The sequence below is a fragment of the Giraffa tippelskirchi genome, chromosome 4 (assembly GCF_054371585.1).
Source record: "Giraffa tippelskirchi isolate mGirTip1 chromosome 4, T2T-mGirTip1v1.2.pri, whole genome shotgun sequence".
Classification (NCBI taxonomy): domain Eukaryota; kingdom Metazoa; phylum Chordata; class Mammalia; order Artiodactyla; family Giraffidae; genus Giraffa; species Giraffa tippelskirchi.
Window position 1 is genome coordinate 5,283,861 of NC_137278.1, and position 27,805 is coordinate 5,311,665.

At 49.0% G+C, this 27,805-nt stretch overlaps 1 protein-coding gene across 2 annotated transcripts; it reads right to left on the reverse strand.

The window, feature by feature from the left end:
• Positions 1 to 1,819: 1,819 nt before the first annotated feature.
• Positions 1,820 to 27,522, reverse strand: PRRT1B (proline rich transmembrane protein 1B). 2 transcript variants are annotated; one of them, XM_081594700.1, is made up of 5 exons: positions 27,475 to 27,522; positions 26,516 to 26,794; positions 5,647 to 6,116; positions 4,831 to 4,974; positions 1,820 to 3,374 (listed from the first exon to the last, which is right to left on the reverse strand). In XM_081594700.1, the coding sequence occupies exons 1-5, from the start codon at positions 27,482 to 27,484 to the stop codon at positions 3,225 to 3,227; spliced, it is 1,053 nt and encodes a 350-aa protein (XP_081450826.1). In that variant the 5' UTR covers positions 27,485 to 27,522; the 3' UTR covers positions 1,820 to 3,224. The 2 variants fall into 2 exon arrangements, with proteins under 2 accessions (XP_081450826.1, XP_081450828.1); XM_081594702.1 differs by lacking the exon at positions 26,516 to 26,794.
• Between the last annotated feature and the right edge of the window lie 283 nt (positions 27,523 to 27,805).

A 27,805-nucleotide genomic window follows, 5' to 3' on the forward strand; every position in this document is an offset into this window, starting at 1 on the left:
CCCCCGCTCGATACCACTAGAGAAAGCCCACTCAAGAGCAGCGAAGACCCGGAGCAGCCAAAAATAAATAAAATTGAAAAAGAGATCCACATAGCTGATGAGCATATGATAAAAAGCCCAATATCATCCATTAGTCAGCAAAATGCAAGTTAAAGCCACAGTGAAATATCACCATAGTTTTAACAACCAGAGGCCCTAAAATGTAAAAGATTGACAAAAACCAGGGACTGATGAGTTTGTGGAGCACCTGGGACCCCCAACAGGTGCTGGTGGGAATGCAGATGATGGAACCCCCTGGGGAGGGCTGCATCCACACTCAGCCTTCTCAGGAAGGCCTTTCTCTACCACTCTCTGAGGTCGAACACCTCAACGGCTCACCGCGACTCTAAGACACGTGTATTTTAACATCCCCGAAGTCAGGACGCGCCCCAACGTCATCAGAGCTTTCATTCGAGTTGCCCCAGCCAGCTCTCCTTCGGGGCCCTTCAGTAACCACTCTGACAAACTTCTGTCAAAACAGATGGCTTCTTCAACCCCGGAGGATCCCAAGACTGGAATGACTGTGTCAAAAGGCACACATATTTTTTCCAGTTGTTTTTTAATTACACAACACTTGAATACACCACATTTTAAACCTCAGCCGTGTTGTGCACAAGCACTCCTAGTGCCAGCCCCTCCCCAAAGGCAGGCACTCTCAGCAGTTTGGAACACACCCTTCCAGACTCTGGGCTTTGCACATACATGCACATTAATACCTGGTACACATATTACTAATAGATAGCAAAGTCTATTTTCTACAGAGAGGGTAGCAATGCACACCTCCCTAGCAACAAATGAGAGGGTCAAGGTTTCACCAACTCCAGAATCAATCTTCGTAATGTCTTCCAATCTGATAAGTAAAAATCATCCGATGGTTTAAGTAAATTCTCCCCTACCACACAGAACTCAAAGCTGCCAGTCTTTTCCTCGAGAGTATTCCAGATTCCGGGAGGCCGCCCCTTCCACACTGCCTAACACCCTGAAGTTATAAAAATACTCCCCTAAGCTTCCATATAAGATTAGTACACCTTTATTTCATACTACTTAGGTCTGTAACCCGTCTGGAATTTGTTTATACAACAGGAAGAGAATCATTTTTTTTTCCAACCAGTTAGCCAACTCTGCTTACTGTCCGCCCTGACTCACTCAATTAAAATGCTATCTGGGCCAGAAATTAATGTCTCACATACACTTAAAATGTTTTCCGGGCTTTTCTGTTTCACCATTCCAGTTCTGTGGCAAAGCCATACTGTGCCCTGCGTTTACTGTAGCTTTATCCTAAGTTTCAAAATCTGGTGAAGATAGTCTTCCCTCATTAAACTGAAAAATTAGCAATTTTTGCACATTTTCCTTCCATATTAAATTTTTTAAACATCTTTCTCGGTTTTAGAAGCTTGGGTTTCTTGTGGAATTTCATTAAGTCTGTTTAAGAAAGCTAGATATTTTATGATATTACATCTTCCTATGTAGATATTTTGTTCTTTGCTCTTTTTAGAGGCATTTGGGTTTTTGTTTTTAAACACTAGCTGTCCCAGACTCCTTGCATGGTGCCTTATAACACATGTACTTTCCTTCTAAAATTGTTCTCTTTTTTCCTGTTAAATTTATGCCTAAGTTTTACCGTTTTTTTTAATCACTATTGTGAGTGGAATTTTAAATTTTTTCCACTTTTAACTGAATATTGCTACTGACTACTATAATCACTTTTCCGAGTCCTCCTATTCTGATTTTTCATGGACTCTTGCATATTCTAGCCAGAGCATCATTTTTTCTCTTCTAGTTTTCATACTACAAATTTCGTTTTTTGCTGTTTGTTTCATTAGCTAGAACCTTACAACTGTGCTGAACGGAGACTCTAGGGGGCGTCCGTGGCTTGGTCCTGGTTATAACAGTTTTAATCATATGCTGTTGGTCCATTTCCAGCGTCAGTGGCACCTGGGAGCAGAAATGAGAACTGCAGGATCTCGGCCCTACTTACGGAATGAGGATCTGCGCTTTAACAAGGCTCCCAGCTGTTTCCTGTAGGCTTTCAGGCTAGTGGCACACTGGTCTACATGATTTCTATTTTGATTTTACTTAAAAGAGTTTAGTGACAGGAGTCGCTGTGGCCGTCCGGCGTCTATGGACCCCTAAATCCCGTTTCCTTCTCCTCTTTCGTGACGACCATGCATTTTAGGGTTTGAGAGCCTTAACCTGAGCCAGCCCCGCTGCCTGGACCATGAGGCCACCTCTCAAGCTCCACGTAGCGTCCTGCCTCTTTTTCTTCTGCATCCACGTCTCCCGGGCTCCGGGAGCATCCCAAGGGTCGAGATGGGACGTGCTCCTGCTTCAGCTCCCGGTCCTGGCGGGTGCCAGGGCGGTGACCGGCACCCAGTGGGTGCTCAGAGAGCCCCACGGAGCTGTCCACCTTCATGACTCTGCTGGGGTCCCTTCCTCCTCTCCATGTGGGTGGATGTCCCTACTCTCGTGTCACCTTTGGCCAGGAAAGACCCGAGAGAAATTCCCACCAAGCTCCACCCCACGTGCACGAGTCAGACCCCGCGTGGCAGCATGGGCAGAGAACAGCATCTCGGAGGGACAGGAGGGGGGAACCCCAGAGCCCCTGCAGGAACCAGGAACAGCAGCCCCCCCGAAGCAGCCACGAGACGCTCCGCCCGGCATGTTGCTGTAAGTCCACTGACCGGATGCCGTGGCCTGGGTTTCGGGGCGAGGGGTCAGCAGGAGAGAGAGAGGCTGCCTCCCAGGTGGGGTGGGGGCGCAGACTGACCGGCGGGAGAGACCCAGGAGAGGGGAGGCTGCTCCCCTCAGCTCCCACAGGGAGGGCGAGAGCCGGGCAGCTCAGCCCTGCGGGCACGGGCGGCCGGAGGTGGCAACATCCTTCCCAGCGCCTCTGAGGAGAGGAGGGCGCTGGTCCCTCGGGGACAGGAGAAGGCCAGGGCATGGGGGCGAAGGCCAGGGCATGGGGGCGCTGGCCCCCACCCCCCAGCTGGAGCCACCAGGGCACTGGAGCCCCCTTGGCCAGGATACTGAGGCCCGGCCACAGGAGTGCCGCGGGCCTCAGAGCCCACCGTCTTCGGGCCCCCCACCCGGGTCCCCTCTGGGTGACAGGCGGCCGCCGGCGGGAATTCAAGTCCACAGGAGGAGCCTGGCGGAGGACCAGGAGTCCCTGGGGGAGCCAGCAGCCCTCAGGGCAGGTAGAGCGCGACCACCACGTAGATGACCCAGCTGGTGGACACGAAGACCCCGAAGAGCAGGCTGAAGAGCACCAGCGAGCGGGCCTTGCGAGAGGCCTCCTGAGCCTGGGCCAGGTCCCCCCGGGCCAGGGCCGCGCGGGTCTGCAACAAGATCGGAGGAGCGGTGAGCAGACCCAGACCCCGCACTCCCTCCCAGCGACACCACGGAGCCCGCCCTGCCCCAGTGCACAGACTGGACAGCTGACCCCGCCAGGCGGTCAGGGGCTGGCTGCGGGCTTGTCCAGGCCAAGGCTCACGCGGGAGCAGATCGAGGTGGTGGCGGCCAGCTCCCGGGCACTGGCCGCAGGCCTGACCCACATCCGCACTCCAGGCCCCAGCCCTTACAATCCACACAACCCTGAGTTTGGTATCATCATTGGCCCCAATTTGAAGACAAGGAAACAAAGGCTCAGAGAGGTTAAGTGACCCACCCTCGGGCCCCGCAGCTGGCAGCAGAGCCAGAACTGACAGGCAGGCAGCAGCCTCCAGAATCACACCTCTGAGGGGCCCCGTCCTCACTCAACCCCCTGCCCCAGCCCCGTCTTGCTCACGACCAGGGATCCTGACCTCCGGGGGACGTCAGGGCTCTCGCCGGGTCAGCCTTGAGCAGAAGCCCCAGGGCCTTCCTACTCTATTAGGACAGCCTCGTGCCGAGTCCCCAGGGCCGAGTCAAGGTCAGGAATGGTGGGGAGGGAAGAAGAAGGGTGTTATCGAGATGGCGGGTGGGTGGATGGTGGACGGACAGACAGGCAGGTGGCTGAAGAAACAGATGGGTGCGTTAATGGGGAATGGAGTGGGTGGATGAATAGATGGAGACTAGACAGACGGTGGGTGGAGAGGGGGGTAGCAGGTGAACGGAGAGATGGGTAGCTGGAAAGGACAGACGCAGGTGGTGGGGAGAATAAACGAGTGGATGGACGGATTCAACACAAGCCCCTGCTGCTTCCCTGGTGGCTCCGTGGTAAAGAATCCACCTGCCAATGCAGGAGACGTGGGTTCGACCCCTGATCTGGGAAGATCCCACATGCCATGGAGCAACTAAGCCCGTGTGTCACGACTACTGGCCTGTGCTCTAGAGCCCGGGAGCCTCAACTCCTGAGCCCACGCGCTGCACCTACTGAAGACCGCGTGCCCCAGAGCCCGTGCTCTGGAACAAGAGAAGCCCCCGGGATGAGAAGCCCCCGCACCACAACCAAGAGGGGCCCCTGCTCCCTGCAACTAGGGAAAGTCCGAGCAACAACGAAGACCCAGCAGAGCCCAAATTAAATAAAATTATTTTTTAAAAAATCTAAATTGAAACACAAGCCCCACGGGATGGGCAGTTCCCTGGGCCTGAATCATTCACGCCTTCAGTGTGAACTGTTTCAGTGGAATCTTCTAGAGCCGATCTTGAGTGGTAGGGGGCAGAGACGGCAGAGGAAGGGGCCAGGACCCCAGACAACTGGGCACTGATCTCCCAATTCTGCCAGCCTTCTTGGGGGTGGAGGGGAAACACGGGGGACCCGGGTACGGCAGGCTGGGAGGCTGCACCAGGGCACCGCCCCCCACACCCTCCTACCTCGTGGGAGTAGACGATGGCTATGAGCCCGGTAAGCAGGCAGCAGAAGAGGGTCACCAGCACAGACTCCATCATGTAGTCCTTGGGCAGGCGCCTGTGTTCCACCGGGGCCGGGGCTGGCACACCTGCCACGGGGCTGTTGTACTGCAGGGGCAGAGGCCACGGCGTGGTAAGGGAGCGGGCTGCAGCCTCCAGACACCAGCGTGAGGACACGGTCAGCGACAGCCATGGAGCTGACACTCCAGCCACCGCCCACCCTTACCCAGCCAGGCTGCAGGGCGCCCAGGGAGCAAGGCCCCATTCCTGCCAGCTCAGCACCCCCGCCTGCCATGCAGCCCCTTGGAGTCCTCCAGGTTCTGCCCCCTACAGATTGCTCAGTCCAGAGTATAGCTACCAGGTCTCCATGTCCTCCACTGTTCCACACCAGCGGGGGGACCTCAAAGCTCTCCTCCATAGGCAGTCAGGGTTCTTCTAAAAATCTGTATCAACTCATCCCCTCCCTGGGGTCCCTCACAGTGGAACCCCCACCTCTTGCTATCTGCTCCCCAATAAGTTGAACCAGCCACCCTCACTCCCAGGATGCACCAGCCTTGGCCACCCTGCAACGCCTGTGCTGGGCTCTCCTCCTCGCTTCTGCCTGAACTCTTCTATTCATCCCGCAGGACCCAGCTCAAATAACCCCCGGCTCCAGCGAAGCAGCCCAGGCTCGCTCACGCTCCAGGCTGAGGGAGCCCTTTTCTGTTGCGTCCCAGGGCACAGCCGGGTCCTCTGTAAGGGTGGCCAGGGGGAGGGAGGGGTCCACGCGGGCTGACTCACCACCGGGAAGGTCGCGAAGAGCGGCTGCGCAGCGGGCGCCGGGAAGAGCGGCGCGGGCGGCGGGTACAGGGCCGGGGCGGCGGGCGTGGGCGGAAAGACCACGGGCGGCGGGAAGGGCGGCGGGTAGAGCAGGTGCGCGTCCTTGGGGTCTGGCGGCGCGTAGGGCGGGGGCTCGCCCACGAAGCCGATGTTGAGGACCCCGCCGGCCGCCGCCTTGGGCATCTGCAGGGCCTCACCCGCGGCCTGGGCCTGGGCCTGGGCCTGGGCGGGGGGCACTGCGGAGGCCTCGGCCTGGGGGCTGCCTGGGGGTCCCTCTGGCGCCGCGGCGTCCCCTCCGTCCGCAGCGGCCGCTTCCTCGCTGGGCGCTCGGTCCTCTTCCAGGAGCTGCGGGCGGCGCGGGAGCTGGGGGAGCCCGGGGCGCGCGGGGTCCTCGGGGTCTGCGGGGCCGCCGCCCCCTTTCACGTCCGCTCCTGAGAAAAAACGGCAGAGGCAGTGAGCCCCCAAAAGGATGCCGGGCCAGGGGTGAGTCCTCCTCACCGAGCCCAGAACACAGCCCCTCCGAGGAGAGAGTCACAGTGACCATGCCGACCCTGACCCGCCGTGAACCCCACACTCAGGCCTCGCCAAGCCTGCGCCCTTGAAGCTCTATCCAAAGTGCAGCCAGGGGACAAGAAAACCAGGGCTCAGAGAGGGGACGTGCCTTCCTGGCGGCTGCACAGCCAGTACAGATGGCCAGCGGGATGGAAGGCAGGCCGTACCCCCCTTGATTGCACCTGCGGGGAGGTGGTCCTGCCCCCAGGGCCCTGATGCCCCAGCAGATGGAACCAAGGCCGATGCTTCAGCGCAGGGCAGCCCCCTCATAGGCTGAGACACCGTCCAATGGGAGCTGGTCTGAGGGGATGAGCTAAGCCAATCAGATCTCCGCTCTGGAGTCGCTGGGCCCTGGCTACCCAAGGACCCAGAAGAGCCAGGAGGTCACTAAGGGCCAAGAGCCTACCGAGGCGGAGAAGGAACAGAGACGTGAACGGGGTGGGGGAGGGGAAGGGGGCGGCCAGGAAACAGTAGGTGGAGAGAAGCCCACCCAGCAGCCTGAAGGAGGGCTCTCAGCTGCCTTCCAGGCCTGGCCCTGACCTCCAGCATCCACTCAATAAACTCTGCGGGCACCCCAGCCCATCCCAACAAGTCCTGAAGCTCCCCCCCTGCACCCCCTGAGAGTGTCCTGACCAGCTGAGCCCCTCCAGGCCGCAGGTCCTGGAGGAACAGTCTGGAAGGGGGCTGGGGCAGGACACCCTCCCACCCCCCACCCAGACCTGGGTGGGCACAGAGAAGGGGGGGGGGCATCCCAGGGTGTGGCTTTGAGGTTCATTTCCTGAGTGTCTTTAGGGGTTATAGAAGGCAGAGAGAAAAAGAAAACAGACCTAACAGTGACAGCGCTGCTGAGGGTGGGGGAGCCTTGCTGAAATCCCCCTCCCACCCCTAGCCTCACCCCCATCCCTCCCACTCCCACCGCCCATACAGCAGGTGGGTGGAATCAGAGGTCAGGTTTCCCTAGGGGAGGGATCCTAACGACAGGAGTACTGAGCCCCTGAGAGCTCCCACCCACCTCCTCCCAGCAGCCAGGGTCTCACTCACGGCTTCTCCTGAGACCCATGCAGGTGCTCGGGCCTGCACACCACACGGCCGCCTGGCTGCCCCTCCTATTTCTCTCTACCCCCTTCAGGCTGGACTTGGCCACGTGACTTGCTTTGGCCAACGGAACATTAATAAACATCTTGCAAACAGTGGCTTTAAAAACCTACATCTTTCACCATTACCAGGGGCTGGGAGGGATGAGAAGTTTGGATATCAGTGGGGACCGGGTTTCCAACCAGAAGGATGAAAGCGTTCTGGAGGGGGGTGGTAACGATGGCTGCACAATAATGTGAATGTACTAAATGCCCCTGAACTGTACACTTACAAATGGTTCAGATGGTAAACCTTACACATTTTACCAGTTTTAAAAAGCCTCTCTCTCCTGCTGATCACTACTAAAAACGCTAGACAAAATACAAAAGACAACCCTGAAAAATGGACAAAAGTAAGCAGACTATGGAGGGTAGTCAAAACACAGAAGTGACCATAAAGGGGGTGAACTGCCCGTTTTTCCCTCTCATTTTGTTCGAAGCTCAAAGCTCCAGCCCCAGAACCACATGACCAGGCAGCTAAAACTCCATGATAAATTCTGTCATTCTGGCCAGAGGAACCAGGAAAGGGGCCCTGCAGAAGGGAGAGGGTAGGGAAATCCTAGAGAAGAAGTACACAGAGGGATTCTGAATCCCCTAGTTCCGTGTGTGAACTGGGGTGACCAATGTATATAAGCTTGTCCAGGACCTCCTTGGGTTCACTCCTAAAAATCTCACATCCAGAAACGGTCAGTCATCTTAGAATGGATCCACACAAGTCCTAGACTCACCCTCAAGATGCATGTATAGGGGACAGAACTAGACCATCATACAACTGGACCAGTAAAACTGCCAGAAAACAATGAACAAAATGGCAAATTAGTGCATACCTATCAATTACTTAAAATGTAAATAGACTAAATTTTCCAAAAGACATGGAGTGGCTGAATGGATAAAAAGACAAGATATACTGTCTATAAGAGACTCACTGCAGATGTGAGTCTGCAGACCACGCACAGACCAAAAAAGAATAGAAAAACATTCAAGGCAAAAGGAAACCAAAAAGCCTGAGGTAGCTATACTTCTATAACAAAAAGAGACTATAAAACAAAAACTGTAATAAGAGACAAAAAAGGCATTACAAAATTACAAAGGGCTCAAATCCAACAAGAAGATATAACATTTGTGAATATATATGCATACAACATGCTGCTGCTGCTAAGTCGCTTCAGTCGTGTCTGACTCTGTGCGACCCCATAGACGGCAGCCCACCAGGCTCCACCATCCCTGGGATTCTCCAGGCAAGAATACTGGAGTGGGTTGCTATCTCCTTCTCCAGTGCATGAAAGGGAAAGTGAAAGTGAAGTCGCTCAGTCGTGTCCGATTCTTAGCGACCCCACGGACTGTAACCTACCAGGCTCCTCCGTCCATGGGATTTTCCAAGCAAGAGTACTGGAGTGGGTTGCCATTGCCTTCTCCAGCATACAATATAGGAGCACCTAAATATAAAAGCAGATAATAACAGACCTAAAGAAAGAAATTGATAGCAACACAATAATAGGGAACCTTGATATCCACCTTACATCAATGGATAAATCACCCAGATTAAAAAAAAATCAATAAGGAAACAGCAACCTTAAAGGACATGTTAGCCCAGACAAACTCAAACACTTATATACAGAGAATAAATCCAAAATAAACAGAGTACATATTCTTATCAAGGGTGTGTGGAACATCCTGCAGGATAATTCATAGTAGGCTACAAAGGAAGACTTTCTAAATTTTAGAAGATTGAAATCACATCAAGCATTGTTGCCAACCAGAAACCAATTATAGGAAGAAAACTGGAAAATTCACAGAGATTAAACAACATGCTGTTGAACAACCAATGGGTTAAAGAAGAAATCAAAAGAAAAAAAATTTTTTAAATACCTTCAGACAAATGAAATTGGATAGAATACACCAAAACTTCAGCTGCAGCAAAGCTCATAAAAATAAATGTCTATACAACATCAGAAATCTCATAAATATTCTAAATTTACACCTCAAGGGACTAGAACAAATGAAGCCCAAAGCTAGTAGAAGTTAGGAAATAACAAAAATCAGAGTAGAAACAGAGACTAAAAAGACAATAGAAAATATTAATAAAACTAAAAGCTGCTTCTTTGAAAAGATAAACAAAATGGACAAATATTTAGCTAGACTAAGAAAAAAAGAAGATTCAAATAAAATTAAAAATGAAAGAGGACACATTTACCACCAATACCACAGAAATCCAGTGGCTCATGACAGACTACTATGAACAATTACATACCAACAAATCTGACAACCTAGACAACCTAGAAGACAGATAAATTCCTAGACACATACAGCGTACCACACTGAATCATGAAGAAAAAACCTCAACAGACTGACCACTAGACTAAGGAGACTGAATCAGTAATCAAAAACCTTGCAACAAATAGAAGTCTAAAACCAGATGGCTACCAAACACCCAAAGAATTAACACCAATCCTCAAACTCTACCAAAAACTAAAGGAGAGGAGAAAACACTTCCAAACTCATTTTATGAAGCCAACATTACTTTGATACCAAAATCAGAAAAGGATCCCACCAGAAAAATACAAATCAGTATCCCTGATAAACATAGATATAAGAATCCGCAACAAGGAAATATTAGCAACAAGATTCAACAATATATTCTTCCCACTACACCATACCCATAAACAAACACATTACCCCAAAATTAACTCAAAATGGATTAAAGACTTGAATGTAAGACCTGAAACCATAAAATTCCCAAAAGAAAACAGGCAGTAAGCTTCTTGGTATTAGTCTTGACAATGACTTTTTTTTTTTTTAGATTTGAAGCCAAAAGCAAAGGCAACTAAAGCCACAACACACAAGTTGGAACAACATCAAACTAACAAGTTTCTGCACATCAAGGAAAACCATCAACAAAATGAACTGGCAACCTACTGAATAGGAGAAAATATTTGCAAATCATGTATTTTATATGGGTTGATATCCAAAGTATATTTTTAAAAACTCATATAACTCAATAGCAAAAAATTAACCTACAATTAAAAATCGGGCAGAGGATCTGAGCAGACATTTTCCAAAGACGTACAGGGGGCCAAAAAGGTACCTTGAAAAGATGCTCAATCAGGGAAATGCAAATCAAAACCACAATGTGCTATCACCTCACACCTGTTAGAATGACTGTCATCAAAAAGCAAAGAATTAAGAAGTGTTGGTGAGGAGGTAGAAAAAAGAAAACCCACGTGCATGCACTATTGGTGGGAATGTAAACTGGTGTGACCACTATGGAAAACAGTATAGAGATTCCTGAAAATATTAAAAATAGAACTACTGTAAAAAAAAATAATACTAAAGTTAGTCACGCAGTCGTATCCGACTCTTTGTGACCCCACGGACTGTAGCCCACCAGGCTCCTCTGTCCATGGGATTCTCCAGGCAAGAATACTGGTGTGGGTTGCCATTCCCTTCTCCAGAGAATCTTCCCGACCCAGGGATCAAACCCAGGTCTCCCACATTGCAGGCAGACTCTTTACCGACTGAGCCACCAAGGAAGCCAAGAACTACTGTATGACTCAGCAATTCCAATCTGAGTCTTTGAAGGACAAAAAAAAATCCACTAACTCAAAAAGCTATATGCACTCAACATGTTCATTGCAGCATTATTTTCAGTAGTTAAGACATGGAAACAAGTCAAGTGTCCACTGATGGATGAACAGATAAAGAAAATGATGTGTGTGTGTGTGTAAACATATTAACAAAAATCTTACTTTGAAATATGTTATACACACTTACAATATTATTCAGCCATCAGAAAAGAATGAAATCTTACCACGTGCAATAACGTGGATGGACCTTGAGAGTATTATGTCAAGTGAAATAAGTCAGACAGAGAAAGAGAAATAGTGCACGATCTCACTCACATGTGGAATCGGAAAAAAACAAACCCGAGTTCATGGATACAGAGAACATATTGGTGGTTGTCCAAAATGGGGATGAGGGTGGGCAAAATCAGTGAAGGGGGTCAAGAGGTATAAATTCAGTTACAAAACAAATAAGTCCTGGAGATGTAGTATATAGCATGGTGAATCTCTAATACTGTAAAGGAGAAAGGGAAAGATATACCCAACTGAAAGCAGAGTTCCAGAGAATAGCAGGGAGAGATAAGAAAGCGTTCTTAAGTGAACAATGCAAAGAAATAGAAGAAAACAATAGAATGGGAAAGACTACAGATCTTTGCAAGAAAATTGGAGAGACCAAGGGAACATTTCATACAAAGATGGGCACAATAAAGGACAGAAATGGCAAGGATCTAACAGAAGCAGAAGATATTAAGAGGTGGCAAGAATACACAGAAGAACTGTGCAAAAAAGATTTTAATGACCCAGATAACCACCATAGTGTGGCCACTCACCTACAGCCAGACATCCTGGAATGCGAAGTCAAGTGGGCCTTAGGAAGCTTTACTACAAACAAAGCTAATGAGGGTGATGGAATTCCAGCTGAACTATTTCAAATCATAAAAGATGATGCTGTTAAAGTGCTGCACTCAATATGCCAACAAATTTGGAATTCAGCAATGGCCACAAGACTGCAAACAGTCAGTTTTCATTCCAACCCCAAAGAAGGGCAATGTCAAAGCATATTCAAACTACTGCACAATTGAGCTCATTTCATATCTAGCAAGGTAATGCTCAAAATCCTTCAAGCTAGGCTTCAACAGTACATGAACCAAGAACTTCCAGATGTATAATTTGGATTTAGAAAAGCCAGAGGAACCAGAGATCAAATAGTCAACATCCATTGGATCATAGAGAAAGCAAGGGAATTCCAGAATATCATCTACTTGTGCTTCATTGACTATGCTAAAGCCTTTGACTATGTGGATCACAACAAACTGTGGAAAATTCTTAAAGCAACAGGAATACCAGACCACCTTACCTGCTGCCTGAGAAACCTGTATGCAGGTCAAGAAGCAACAGTTAGAACCGGACATGGAACAATAGACTGGTTCAAAATTGGGAAAGGAGTATGTCAAGGCTGTATACTGTCACCCTGCTTATTTAACTTATATGCAGAGGACATCATGAGAAATGCCAGTCTGGATGAAGCACAAGGTGGAATCAAGATTGCCAGGAGAAATATCAACAACCTCAGACATGCAGATACCACCCTTATTGCAGAAAGCAAAGAGAAACTAAAGAGCCTCTTGAGGAGGGTGAAAGAAAAGAGTGAAAAAGTCGGCTTCAAACTCAACATTTAAAAAACTAAGATCATGGCAATCTGGTCCCATCACTTCACAGCAAACAGATGAGGGAAAAATGGAAACAGTGACAGAGTTTATTTTCTTGGGCTCCAAAATCACTGTGGACAGTGACTGCAGCCATGAAATTAAAAGATACTCACTCCTTGGAAGAGAAGCTATGGCAAACCTAGACAGCATATTAAAAAGCAGAGACATCGCTTTGCCCACAAAGGTCTGTATAGTCAAAGCTATGGTTTTTCCAGTAGTCACGTATGAACGTGAGAGTTAGACCATAAAGAAGGCTGAGCACCGAAGAATGGATGCTTTTGAATGTTGATGCTGGAGAACACTCTTGAGAGTCCCTTGGATGTGAGGAGATCAAACCCAGTCCATCCTAAAGGAGATCAACCCTGAATATTAATTGGAAGAACTGATGCTTAAGCTGAAGCTGCAATACTTTGGCCACCTGATAAGAAGAGCTGCCTCATTGGAAAAGACCCTGATGCTGGGAAAGACTGAGGGCAGGAGAAAAAGGGGACGACAGAGGATGAGATGGCTGGATGGCATCACCGACTCGAGGGACATGGTTTTAGGTGGACTCCGGGAGTTGGTGATGGACAGGGAGGCCTGGCGTGCTGCAGTTCATGGGGTTGCAAAGAGTCGGACACGACTGAGTGACTGAACTGAACTGAACTGAACTGAGGGGATTGGTTCTTGAAAGTTCTCATCACAAGAAAACAATTTTCCTAATGATCTCAGTGATAAATGTTGACTAGGCTTCTTATGGTGATCATTATACAATGTATACAAATACTGAATCATTACATTGTACACCTGGTACTACTGTAATGTCAATTGTACCTAAAAACAAACAAACAAAAAAACCCAGAAAACTGGACCAAGATTGGAAATGCTACTCATAGAAGGTACAATTAGTGATCTGAAACTACCTACATTGATTGCTTCATAAAATAAAATAATTCAAGACTTTCCAGGCAACTATAACAGGACTTAGAATTTATTGTTGTTCAGTCGCTCAGTCGTGTCTGACTCTTTGCAGCCCCATGGTCTGCAGCACCCCAGGCCTCCCTGTCCTTCACCATCTCCCAGAGTTTGCTCAAACTCATGTCCATTGAGTCAGTGATGTCACTCAACCATCTCATCCTCTGTTATCCTCTTCTCCTCCTGCCTTCAATCTTTCCCAGACTGAAGGGTCTCTTCCAACGAGTTGGCTCTTTCCATCAGGTGACTAAAGTATAGGAGCTTCGGCACCAGTTCTCCCAATGAATATTCAGGGTTGATTTCCTTTAGGACTGAGAATTTATACAACATAATATATGAGATCTGCAGGACCCAATCCAAAAATCATTCACCATACAAAGAACAAGGAAAATGTGACCAGTCCCCAGGGGAAAAGACAATCAACATATGTCTACCCGAGATGTTGGAATTATCAGAAAAAGCAGCTATTATAACAAACTCCATGAGAAAATATAAACACACTTGAAAAAAGTTTTCAATAAAGAATTAGAAGGTTTGACATGGATTAAAAAAAAAAAAGGAACAGGAAATTTTCAACACATAATATCTTTTTTTTTTTAATTCATTGATGTTTTAATATCAAAATGGAGGTGATGGGGGGAAAAATAGTGAGTTTGAAGAAGCACCAATCCGACAAACAGAGATTAAGGAAGAAAGAATAGAGCTTCAGGGGCCGATGGTAACAGGAGAAGGTCTTCACTCCATGTCAAGTCCCAGGACAGATTTTGGGAAAAATACATTTGCAGTAATAATGGCTAACCTCCTACATGACATGTGGTAAAAGACAAATTCATAAAACTCTAAATATCCAGAACAGGCACTTTGTGGGAGAAAACTCCCTAGACACAGCATCATAAAACTCCTCGGGGACCTTCCTGGCGGTCCAGCGGTTAGGACTCTGAGCTTCCACTACAGGCGCCACGGTTTGATCCCTGGTCAGGGAACTTCCCTGGTGGCTCAGACAGTAAAGTGTCTGCCCGCAGCGCGGGAGACCTGGGTTTGATCCCCAGGTCAGGAAGATCCCCTGGAGAAGGAAATGGCAACCCACTCCAGTACTCTTACCTGGAAAATTCCATGGATGGAGGAGCCTGGTGGGCTGCAATCCATGGGGTCGCAGAGAGTCAGACATGACTGAGTGACTTCACTTTCACTTTCAGGGAACTCAGATCCCTGTATGACACACAGCGCAGCCAAAACAATGACAACTTCTCAAAACCAAAAGAGTTAACATCGAAGCCTTGAAAACTGGCAGAGAAAAATGACCCATTATATACAAGGGAACAACAATTTGAATTTCCATAGATAGTCAAGAGACAGCCGAGGGTCAACATGTTACACAAGAGTGGATCAACATCGTAAAGTGCTGATGGAAAGAACTCGCAACCCAGAAACCAACATCTAAAGGAAACATCCTTCAGGAATAGAGGCACGTGTGCGTCTTCTATTGCTGTATAACAAATTACCATGAACGCAGTGGCGTACAACACCCATCCACCTCACTACATTTTTAAAAAACAAAAACCCAGATTCGAGGATGTAGAGAAATTGGAACCCTTGTGCACAGTTAATGGGAATGTAAACTGGTGCCGCCACTGTGAAAAACACGCCAGTTCCTCAAAGAAGGAAACATTTCCAGAGAATTCCCTGGTGGTCCAGTGGTTGGGACTTGGCACTCTTCACTGCTGTGACCCTGGTCCAGTCCCTGGTTGGGAAACTGAGATCCCACAAGCCATGCAATGCAGCCAGAAAGAAAACAAGTAATTTCCACAGGAGCCAATAATTCCACTCCTGGGTACATACCCAGAAGAAGTGAGAGCAGGGAAGAGAGATTTATGCGCCCATGTTCAGAGCAGCACCAGTCACAAAAACTGAAAGGCGGAAGCAACCCAAGGGCCTACCGACTGATGAATGGGTCAAGAGTGGCTTATCCACACAAGGGAGTACCACTCAGCCTCTAAAAGGAAGAAAATTCTGACCACGTGGAAGAAACTTAAGGACATTATTCTAAGTAAAACAACCCAGTCACAAAAAGATCACACTGTCTGAGGTCCTTAGACTCAGAAAGGGGGACGGTGGTTACCAGGACCTGGGGAAGAGGGGTGAGGAGGACACTTACTATTTAATGGGGACAGAGTTTCAGTTTGGAAAGACGAAAGAAAATATGAAGGTGGATGGGGGTGATGGTTACACAACAAGGTAAATGCATTCAGTACCACTGAACTGTACCCTGAAAAATTATTAAGATGATACATTTTATGATATGTGCATTTTACAGTTGTTTTTTTTAATGGGGAAAAACTACCAAAACCACCACTCATGTCCTGGCTCACAGTTCTGTAGGTCAGACATGCAGGCTGACTCAACTCCGGGTCTTCATCAAGGTGTCAGGTGGAATGGGCTCTGATCTGCAGCTTGAAGGAAGAATCTACCTCCAAGTTCATTCCGGTTGTTGGCAAATTCTAGCTCCGTGGCTCTGAGGCTCTCTGCTCCTAGAGTCTGCTTGCCACCCCTCCCAGACGACCATCTCGATCTTTAAAACCAGGAATGCACATCAGATCCTTCTCATGCTTCAAAACTCCCTGTCTCTCCTTCTGCTACCAGGTAGAGAGAGATCTCTGCGTTTAAAGGGCTCACTTGATTGGGTCAAACCCATCCAGAAAAATCTCTATTTTAAGATCAATTGATTGGGACTTTAATTCTGTCTGCAAAAATCCCTTCACAGCAGTACCTATACTAGTGTTTGACTGAATAACTAGGGAAGAGAAACACGGGCACCATCTTTCGAGTTCTGCCTACCACAAGTAAGGCATTCTCAGATGGAAGAAAACTAAGAGGATTCCTTGCCAGAGACCTTCCATAAGAAAGGTTAAAAAAATTTCTTTGGGTTGAAAAGAAATAATACCAGAGGTGAACTTGGAACTTGAGAAATAAAGGAAGGACAATAGACGTATAATAATTGAGGTGAATATAAAAGATAATTTTTTCCTCTTGAATCCTCTAATGTATGACTGTTGAAAGCCAAAATTATAACATATTATGATGAGTTTGCAATATGTACATATGAAAACTATAACACTTATTAAAGTTATAAAAGCTTAATGCGTGGGGATTAAGGTAAAGAGATCTATAAATTTGCAAGATTCTACACCTTACTGAAAGTGATACAATACTAATTCTAAGGAGACTGTGAGAAGTTCAGTTCAGTTGCTCAGTTGTGTCCGACTCTTTGTGACCCCATGAACAGCAGCACGTCAGGCCTCTCTGTCCATCACCAGCTCCCGGAGTCCCCCCAAACCCATGTCCATGGAGTCGATGATGCCATCCAGCCATCTCAATCTCTGTCGTCCCCTTTTCCTCCTGCCCCCAATCCTTCCCAGCATCAGGATCTTTTCCAACAAGTCAGCTCTTCGCATCAAGTGGCCAAAGTTTTGGAGTTTCAGCTTCAACATCAGTCCTTCCAATGAACACCCAGGACTGATCTCCTTTAGGATGGACTGGTTGCATCTCCTTGCAGTCCAAGGGACTCTCAAGAGTCTTCTCCAACACCACACTTCAAAAGCATCAATTCTTTGGTGCTCAGCTTTCTTTATAGTCCAACTCTCACATCCATACATGGTCACTGGAAAAACCATAGCCTTGACTACATGGACCTTTGTTGGCAAAGTAATGTCTCTGCTTTTTAGTATGCTGTCTAGGTTGGTCATAACTTTCCTTCCAAGGAGTAAGCATGTTTTAATTTCATGGCTGCAATCACCATCTGCAGTGATTTTGGAGCCCAGAAAAATAAAGTCAGCCATTGTTTTCACTGTTTCCCCATCTACCTTCCATGAAGTGATGGGGCCGGTAGTTTTCTGAATGTTGAGCTTTAAGCCAACTTTTTCACTCTCTTCTTTCACTTTCATCAAGAGGCTCTTTAGTTATTCTTCACTTTCTGCCATAAGGGTGGTGTCATCTGCATATCTGAGGTTATTGATATTTCTCCCAGCAATCTTGATTCTAGCTTGTGCTTCCTCCAGCCCAGCATTTCTCATGATGTACTCTCTGCATAGAAGTTAAATAAGCAGGGTGACAATATACAGCCTTGACGTACTCCTTTACCTATTCGGAACCAGTCTGTTGTTTCATGTCTAGTTCCAACTGCTGCTTCCTGACCTGCATACAGGTTTCTCAAGAGGCAGGTCAGGTGATCTGGTATTCCCATCTCTTGAAGAATTTTCCACAGTTTATTGTGATCCACACAGTCAAAGGCTTTGGCATAGTCAAAAAAGCAGAAATAGGTGTTTTTCTGGAACTCTCTCACTTTTTCGATGATCCAGTAGATGTTGGCAATTTGATCTCTGGTTCCTCTGCCTTTTCTAAAACCAGCTTGAACATCTGGAAGTTCACGGTTCACGTATTATTGAAGCCCGGCTTGGAGAATTTTAAGCATTACTTTGCTAGCGTGTGATATGAGTGCAATTGTGCAGTAGTTTGAGCATTCTTTGGCATTGCCTTTCTTTGGGATTGGAATGAAAACTGACCTTTTCCAGTCCTGTGGCCACTGCTGAGTTTTCCAAATTTGCTGGCATATTGAGTGCAGCACTTTCACAGTATCATCTTTCAGGATTTGAAATAGCTCAACTGGAATTCCATCACCTCCACTAGCTTTGTTTGTAGTGATGCTTCCTAAGGCCCACTTGACTTCACATTCCAGGATGCCTGGCTCTAGGTGAGTGATCACACCATTGTGATTATCTGGGTCGTGAAGATCTTTTTTGTACAGTTCTTCTGTGAGAAGTTAGGTATGTATTTTAATCCTGAGACAGGCCTGGAACCTGGGACCCTTTTCTTCAATGCTTGCACCTGGACACACCTCTCCTCCAGCAACAAAATACAAAGAGTCTATATGGGACTAAAAATAACTGCATGCATGTGCAGTTAGGGCAAATTCTGGACAAAAAGATACAGAGAGATTCAAAAAAAAAAACAACCAACTGCCGGTTTCAGTGAGCCTGGGGAGCAAAAGCATGGTCCTGTGCATGACCTCTGCACACATGACCACCTAAGGAGTGGGCAAGCCACCTAAGCCACCCCTTCAGCCCAACCCCTGGACACCCCTACCCTCACCTCATATAAGGAACCAGCTTGTTCCACCTCTTCAGCAAGTGAGCAGGCAAGGGAACCTGTTACTTGCTCTCACTCCCCCCCACCCTTACCGCAGCAGGGCCCTCAGTAAAGCCTTGCCTGAATTTTGTGTCTGGCCTCTGATCAATTTCACTGATTAAGGAGGCCAAGAACCCTGGTTGGAACAGCACAACCACTAAAAAAATAACCAGAAACTATGCAGCAAAAACACCAAGAGATAAATTAAAATGGAACACTAAAAAATATTCAGATTAATACCCAACAAAGCTGGGAAGTGGGCACAGCACGGGAGTGAAGGGGGTAGAAACTAGAGGGACAAAACAGAGGTGACAAAGTGAAAACAATAAAATTAGTCTTAAATATCGTATCAATGGGCATCGCTGGTGGCTCAGAAGGTAAAAGAATCTGCCTGCAATGAGGGAGACCTGGATTCGATCCCTGGCTCAGGAAGACCCCCTGGAGAAGGAACGGCAACCCACTCCAGTATTCTGGCCTGGAGAATTCCATAGACAGAGGAGCCCGGCAGGCTACAGTCCACGGGGTCTCAAAGAGTCAGACACGACTGAGCAACTAATACACATCATATCAATAATTAAAAAACATATCCATAATTAAAATAAATGCTGATCTACACTTTTCAATTAAAAATCGGAGATTGACACAACAAATAAAAACCAAGATGTACAAGCAAACGACAATAGATAACACTTAAAAAACAGAGGTGATAAATGGGTAGGAAAAGATAGGCCATACAAACTAAGCAAAAACGGCTGGAATGGCTCTTTTAATCAGACTAAACAGACTAAGAATACCACCAGGTTCTCTGGTGGTCCCGTGGTTAGGACTTGGTGTTTTCACTGCCATGGGCCTGGGTTCAATCCCTGGTTGGGGAACTAAGATCTCACAAGCTGTGAGGTGTGGCCAAAACAAACAAACAAAAAATGAAAACAAAAATGTTTTACCAGCAATAAAGAGAAACACTAATTATAAAAGGAATAATTTACCAGGAGGACATTAACAATTATAAATGCACATGTGCCTAATGACAGAGCTTCAATTTACACGAAACAGAAGCTGGTTGAGTAAAAGAGAAACACGCAAGATGCACAATTAGACGTTAATACCTTCACCCACCAGTTGACAGAACCATCGGTAAGAACACGGACAATCTGAACAATACTATAAAGCATCTTGATCCAGCGGATGTTTACAGAATACTGTACCCAGCAATTGCAGATACTGTTCTGTGTTCAAGAACACAACGTATATTTACCAAGACAGACCACATACTAGGCCATAAAGCAAATCAGTGTTCAAAGAACTGAAATCGTCCCAGCTGTACTCATTGGCCACAGCAGAGTCAGAAACCAACAGTAATGATGTATCCAGGGAAACACCAACTACCTGAATATTAAATAATACACCTGAAAGACTTCACGGACCAAAAATAAAGTCACGACGTAAACTGAAAAGTGATTCTGAACTGGGTGATCACGAAGAAAGAACACATCGAGGTGTGAGATGCAGAGACGTCCCTGGGGGTCCAGTGGTTAAGAATCCGCCCTGCAATGCGGGGGATACAGATTTCATCCCTGGTGGGGGAAACTAAGATCGCATGTGCCACAGAGCAACGAAGCCCACGCACCACAACTAGAAAGTCCGTGGGCCACAACGCATGATCCTGCAGGCCCCAACCAAGACCCCACCCAGCCAAGTAAATATTTTTTAAAAGACATCACTAAGAATTACCAAGGCAAGTCACAGAGTGGAAGAAAATATAATACATCTATCAGACAAAGGGTTGTATCAACACTGAACAAAGAACTCAAACTCAATAATAAGGCAAATATCCCAATAAGAAAGTGGACAAAATACTTGTAAACACTTCCAAGTAGACATTCAAATGGCCACTAAGCACATAAAAGATGCTCCATGTCCTTAGTCATCAGAAATGCCATCAAAATTAGAAATGCTGGCTTTCCCTGGTGGCTCACTGGTTAAGAACACAGGAGACAAAGGTTCAGTCCCTGATCTGGGAAGATCCCAAATGCCATGGAGCAACTAAGCTACAACTATTGAGTCTGTGCTTCAGAGCCTGGGAGCTGCAACTATGGAGCCCACGAGCCACAACTACTGAAGTCTGAGTGCCCTGGAGCCTGTGCTCTGTGACGAGAAACCACCGCAATAAGAAGCCCGCACGCCAGAGCTAGAGAGTAGCTTCCACTCGTCGCAACTAGGGGAAAGCCCCTGCAGCAATGAAGACCCAGCACAGCCAAATAAGTAAAAGTATTTTAAAAATTAGAAATGCCAATTAAAGCCAAGAGCTATCACCACCCATTAGGATAGCTAAAATTAAAAAACAGAACCAGCCAACGTGACCTCAGCAAGCTGTAGCAAATATGTAGAACAATGGAAATAGGAAACACTGCAAATAGGAAAATAAAACAGTAACAACCACTTTGGGAAATAGTTTGACAATTTCTTAAAAAGTTAAACCTACATACGCCGTTAAGATTCAGCTATTCCACTCCTAGGTATTTACTCAAGAGAAATACAAACAACGTATGACCACACAAATGTTTTACAGAAAACTCTGTTTGCAATAGACCCAAACTGGAAACGACCCAGGAGCTGAATGGATAAAGCAACTGTGTATGAATTGATAAAGCAATTGTGCGGTGTCCGTACATTGGAATCTGTCTGCAGGAGGCACCCTCTATGACCCCTGAGCCCCAACACATGATTCTCTCCTCTTGAGCGTCCACCACACTGAGTGACTTTTTAAAAATATGTATATATACACTGATTTATTTATCTGATGCATTGGGTCATAGTTGCCTCATGGGAGTTCTTTTGCTGCGGCTCACAAACTCCACGGTACACTGGCTCTAGAGCCCGCAGGCTCAGTAGTTGCCCCGCAGCATGTGGGATTCTAGTTCCACCAGCAGGGATCAAACTGGTGTCTCCCACATTGCAAGGCAGACTCGTAACCACTGAACCATCACGGACGTCCCCGCATGCACGCTCAGTCCCTTCGGTCGTGTCCAACTCTTTTCGACCCCATGGACTGTAGCCCACCAGGCTCCTCTGTCCATGGGGATTCTCCAGGCAAGAATCCTGGAGTGGGTTGCCATTTCCTTCTCCAGGGGATCTTCCTGACCCAGGGATTGAACCCGCATCTCTTCCGTCTCCTGCACTGGCAGGTGGGTTCTTTACCACTAGCGCCGCCTGGGAAGCCCCTGCGTGATTTCCAGTGAAGAGACTAAGGCAGCAGGTATGTGGTCGCTTCTGAGATTGTTTTAAAAAGTTCCTGCCTTCTTGTCAGTTGCTATGTGTCTCTCGCGACTCCAGAAGGAAGCGAGCCATGGTGGGAGAGGCCCACGTGACATGGCAGGACACTGAGGCCCTCGTCCAACAGCCAACCACCCATGAGGTGCCGAAACCTGTGGACAACCAGGTCAGTGAGTTTGCAGGCAGCCCTGCAGCGTCTTGGGGTGACTGTATCCTATCTGATGACTTGACTACAACCTCAGGAGGAGCTCAAGACATAGGCACCCCGCCCAGCCACACCAGACTGCACGGTAATAAATACAGGTTCTTTAAAATGTGGCTTCTTTAAGTGCTGGGGACTTCCCTGGTGGCACAGTGGATAGGAATCCGCCTGCCAATGCAGAGGACACAGGTTCGATCCCTGGTCCAGGAAGATCCCACATGCCGCCTGTGCACCATAACTACTGAGTCTGTGCTCTAGAGCCCGGGAGCCACAACCATTGAAGCCCACACACCCTAGAGCCGCTGCTCTGCAACGAGAAGCCTGCGCACCTCAATGAAGAGCAGCCCCTGCTCTCCGCAACTAGGGAAAAGCCCTCCTAGGAAGACAACCCCATGCAACCAAAAAATAAATACGCACGTAAATAAAATTATATTAATAAAAAAAACCACTTACGCGTTGAGAGTACAGATCTTCCTCAACTCACAACGGGGTTTATTATCCTGATAAACCCATCAAAAGTTAAAAAATATTGTTAAGTCAAAAATGTATTTAGGGGAATTCCCTGGTGGTCCATTGATTAGGATTCTGTACTTTCACTCCCGAGGACATGGGTTCTATCCCTGGTCAAGGAACTAAGATCCCACAAGCCATGCAGTTGGGAAAAAATATATATATTTAGTACACTGACCTCCAGAACATTATAGCCTTAAACCAGCCTGCTTTAAATCTTCTCAGAACACTTACAACAGCCTACAGTTGGGCAAAACTGTCTAATACAAAGCCTATTTGACAATCAAGTGCTGAGTATCTCCTGTCACTTTCTGAACACTGTAATGAAAGGGAAAAATAGAATGGCTGAGTGGGTACAGAATGGCTGCAATGTACCCTCGTGATTCAGGGGGTGACGGGGCGCCACGGCCCTGCCGCCACGCAGCACTGTGACGGAGTAGCAGGCTGCATGCTGCCAGTGTGGGGGGAGATCGAAATTCAAAACTCAAAGTCTGGTTTCTACCAAATGCACATCACCTTCACATGATTGTAAAGCAGAAAACAAAACTATTGAACCATCTGTAATTTGTAGTTGGGGACCACCTGTAATTTAACAGTTACAACTCCCCAGCAGTAAAAAGGAATGAACTCTGGATGTGCACAGAAGCCCATGTGCATGCATCGCTAAATCATTAAGCCAAGGACAGGCAGCCAATCAGAGTGTCCAGGCTATATGATTCCATGTACATAAAATCCTAGAATAATGTGCCATTGAGATGGACAGAAAGCCACCCATAGCTCCAGGAAGGGATTACCAGGGGCACAAGGAAACTTTTGGGGGGGAAGACTGTTATTTTGGAACTTCTCTTATGGTCTAGTGGTTACGACTCTGAACTCCCAATGTAGAGGGTGCAGGTTCAATCCCTGGTCAGGGAACTAGACCCCACATGTCATAGTGAAGACCTGGTGCAGTTAAATAAATACATATTAAAGAAAAAGATTGTTATTTTGATGTACTGATTGCTGAAGAGACGCACAATATGTCAAAACTGATCAAAACGCACATTTTAAATATGGGCAGCTTGGTGTACTTCGATTATACCCCAAATAAAGTTATGACATTCTTTAAAGAAAAAAACCTGCTTTTGAACACTTGCCCACTGGGGCCTGCTCTCTCTCACTGCTGGGAATCCTTCTGCCACCCACTGGACCGGCTCCAAGGAGGAGAATGGGGGCACCCACAGGCAATGCCTTGCCCGTCCCCAGACCACTCAGCCCCAGGGAGCCCCACCCTGCAGCCCCACACAATCCTGACAATATATGCCTGCTGTATGAGACCACTAAGTTCTGGGTTGGTTTGTTCTGCAACAAAAGCCACCTGATAACTGATACAGAAGGTTTCCTCTGGGAGCAGTGGAAGGGCCCAGGATGAGGGCAGGAGAGTGGGGAGCAGGCAGAGGCTGAATAAAGGGAGAGGCCGCAGTGGCCTGAGCCAGAAGGGAGGCCAAGGGCCAGACGGGTATAGACAAGTGGGGGGACTGGGGCGGTACAGTGGGGGTGCACCCAGCCCGACCGCATCCAGAGGGGAGGAGCAGAAGTAAGCTGGCAAGAGCGACAGGGCACATCACGCACGCCTCTTTTCCCTCCTCCCTCAGTGCCCGGGGCAGAGCTGGGCTGGTGGATATGGGATGAGGGTTTGTTTTTTTTCCAACTGTGCCACTCAACTTACAGGATCTCAGTTCCCCGGCCAGGGATTGAACCCGGGCCCCATCCGTGAAAGTGCTGAGTCCTAACCACTGGACCGCCAGGGAGGTCCCTGGGACGAGGGTCTAGGTCACAACCAGGAGCTCGGGCTCAGTGGCCAGACTGCCTGGGCTGCTTCCCCTCCCAGCACCTCTCAGGTTCCTCGTCCTTAAAATGGGGACACCACCACTTCTCGGGGTCGTTGTGGGAATGAGATGAGTGTGTGGGTGTGCAGCACTCGGACGCTCAACTAAGACAGGCTCCGTGATCTGAGGTTAGGAGTGGCTGGAAGAAACTAGAAGGGTGTTCTGGCCAGTCTGAGGAATCTACAAGAAGCACGGGAAATGAAAACCATTGAGAAATGAGGTCACACAACATCAGCAAGACCTGTGACTTCTGAGCTTGACCCAGAGAGCTGGGCTCTTCCAGAAGGATCTGGGGGGGGTCGGTGGGGTGGGGGTGTTGGCGCTTCAGGGTTGTTGATCTATTGGAGGGCCAGGCCGGCCCAAATATCCCTGGGGGAGGCACCAGGGCAGCTCCCAACCTCACCCACCCAGCCAAGGGCTGGAGGGTTTTAAATAATCAAGGCAACAACAACAAAGGGGACACTGTGGGGAATATGAGCAGCTGCCTTTGCTGTCTACGCCAGAGGGCTATCCTCTTAGCCCAGGGGTCACTGGCTGACTGCCTTACGAAGCTCTCAGCCAAAATCCACCTCCCCTGGTACACAAAGCCCCCAGACTACCCTCTGAATATACAACGAGGTGGAGGCACCCAGCCAGCCAGCCATTCAGTCCCACACATTGTCACTGGGCAACTCCAGTGGACTAGCGTTCTAAGGTCAGAAATACAGTTCGGGTTGGATGCAGAGATGATCACACTAAGTCAGACAGAGACAAATACCATATTTCACTTACATGTGGAATCTAAAAAATGATACAAATGGACTTATTTACAAAAACAGACAGCAAAGAGAAAGGGACTCACAGACTTAGAAAACAAACTTAGAGTTACCAAAGGGGGATGGTGGGGGAGGGATAAATTAGGAGTTTGGGATTAATATACAAAGTACTAATATATAAAATAGATAAACAATAAGGACCTATATAGCACAGGGAACAGAATTCAGTATCTTGTAATAACCTATAATGGGAAAGAATCTGAAAAAGAGTGGATATGTATCTGAATCACGGCTGAAACTAACACAAGATGGGAAATCGACCATACTTCAGAAAAAATACAATTCTGTACAATACATCCTACCAAAATACCATCATTTCAGCAAGGTTAGGTGCCTGTACGGCTGCTAAGTGGATGAAGCTTTGCCACGAAGATGTTCAAATGAGCAGCTACTGTTTTGAAACATTTATCAGGTGCCAGGCCCTGAGAATAATTACGTCTGCAGTGATCCTGAGCCAGGGTGATCCAGTGGTTAAGAATCTTCCTTGCAATGCAGGACTTGCGCGTTCAATCCCTGGTCAGGGAACTAGATCCCGCATGCCACCACGGGGCAACTAACTGAGCCTGCCACCACAGCTAGAGAGAGCTGGCACCCCTCAACTAGAGACAAAGCATAGCACCCCTTCCTCCCCCAGCCAGAACAAGAGAGCCCAGGCGCCTGCAAGGAAGACCCAGCGCAGCCAAAAACATTTTTAAAGTTAAGTGTCTCAGTTATCTTTAAAGAAAAAAAAAAACAACAAAAAACCAGAGCCAGCTTTGTCATCTGTGAGAACTTAAGAGATTTAAACTCCCCATCCTCCCTTCCCTCACGTGTAAATGGGGACAAGAACAGTAAAAAGATCCTTTAAAGATGACACTAGTGGACACACGGCCAGGCTCTGTTTTGAGAGCCTCCTACAGGAGTGTCCCAGGGGAGCCCCAGGTGGGCCTTATTCGCTGAGGTTCACAGCTGTAACCTGAACCTCCCCACCCCCCCCCCGCAATTCGGGCACTGAGCGCCCCGCGGAGACGCCAGCCCCAGCCCCAGTTATCATAACAAAAACCGCAGCTGTCCCGGGCCGCCTGGACAAATACCTGGCCCGGCCCGATGGCGCGGAGATACGGCTGCAGAGTAAATACATTTGCTGGCGGGGCTGCCGCGCCGTGGCCTCGGGTTCTCGAGTTCTTGACACCCGAGCCTCGCCGGGACATTCCAGCCGGAAAGGGGGGGCCAGGAGCCGGGTGGGAGGTGCTCGAGGGTGGGGAAGAGAGGGTGCTTCCCGGAGGTCTGGGGTGGCGGCGGCAGATACAGCCAGGCGGGGCCCGGTCCCTCTTGGCAGCAGCAACCCCCTGGGAGACCCTTGTAGAAGAGACCTAGGGGCGCCCCCGCCCCAGTTTGATGGTGGGCGGGGGGATGGGGGGGTTGTTAGGCAGACCGGACCTTCCGCGGCTCCGGGTCCCCCCGCCGTCACCAGCAGCCCCTGACCCTCTAGCCTGGGACTCCCGAGGTTAGGGCCGGGGGCGGGGGATTCTCGAATCAGCGCTCACCACCCCAGTGCTGGCCGCGGACGCCAAAGTTGCGGGGCCTTCCCGCGCCCCCAACCCAGTCCGCCCAGCTCTCTAGCTCGCGCCGCTTCCCTCGGTCCCTATTTCAGTCTGGGGGGCTCTCCACATCTCTCCCCGTCTCTGCCCCCCCACCCTTGCCAGCGTCGCCCCTTCCCCGCTGCAAGGACTTCAGCCTGACCAGAGAAGCGAAGAAAGTTACTAGAGGAAGGTCGGGGCGTGGGGTGGGGGGGACACAGCCCCCCACATCGCCACTGCAGGGGCACTGCTTCCCCCCGGGGGCCGAGCCGAGGGCTGCCCCGCCCTACGGAGGGGGGCACCGCCAAGGTCCCCGAACTTCCTGCGGCAGCCGCCGGTTCCCCCAGTCCCGGGCGGGAGGGAGAGGCGTCCCAGGGCAGGGCCAGGTTGGGACCCCGCGGAGCCAGCCTCGGGGTCCGGGTGGGGGTTGCCCCCGCCTTCCCCAGGAGCCGGGCCGGGCCCGCCGCCCTTACCTGCGTCCATGGCGCGACCAGCCGGGCTGCACACCTCCCGAAGCCGCCGCCGTCGGGCCGGGCTCCGCTCTCGCGGACGGCTCGGGTTTCCTGGTGCGCGCTGCGCGGCCGGTTAATCATTGACCGCAGGACTGCCCGCGGCTGGGTCAACAGGTGGTTCCTCGCGCGCCCGGGCCGCTGGGGCCCGAACCCGCGCGGCCTGGCCGCCTCCGCAGGACCCGCGCCCGCCCGGCCCCGGGGAAGGGGGCCGAGTCGGAGGCGGGTGGGAGGAGGGGAGCATCCCAGGCCCAGCTGGGAACGGGCGGAGGGGGCGGCGGTGAAGGAGTACGGG

Excerpts from the sequence above, each read along its gene's own strand:
- PRRT1B (XM_081594700.1), bottom strand. Across the intron at positions 6,117-26,515 it reads GCGCCATCGGGCCGGGCCAG|GAGCGGACGTGAAAGGGGGC; the intron begins GTATTTGTCCAG and ends GTTTTTTCTCAG. Across the intron at positions 4,975-5,646 it reads TCTTCGCGACCTTCCCGGTG|TACAACAGCCCCGTGGCAGG; the intron begins GTGAGTCAGCCC and ends CTGCCCCTGCAG.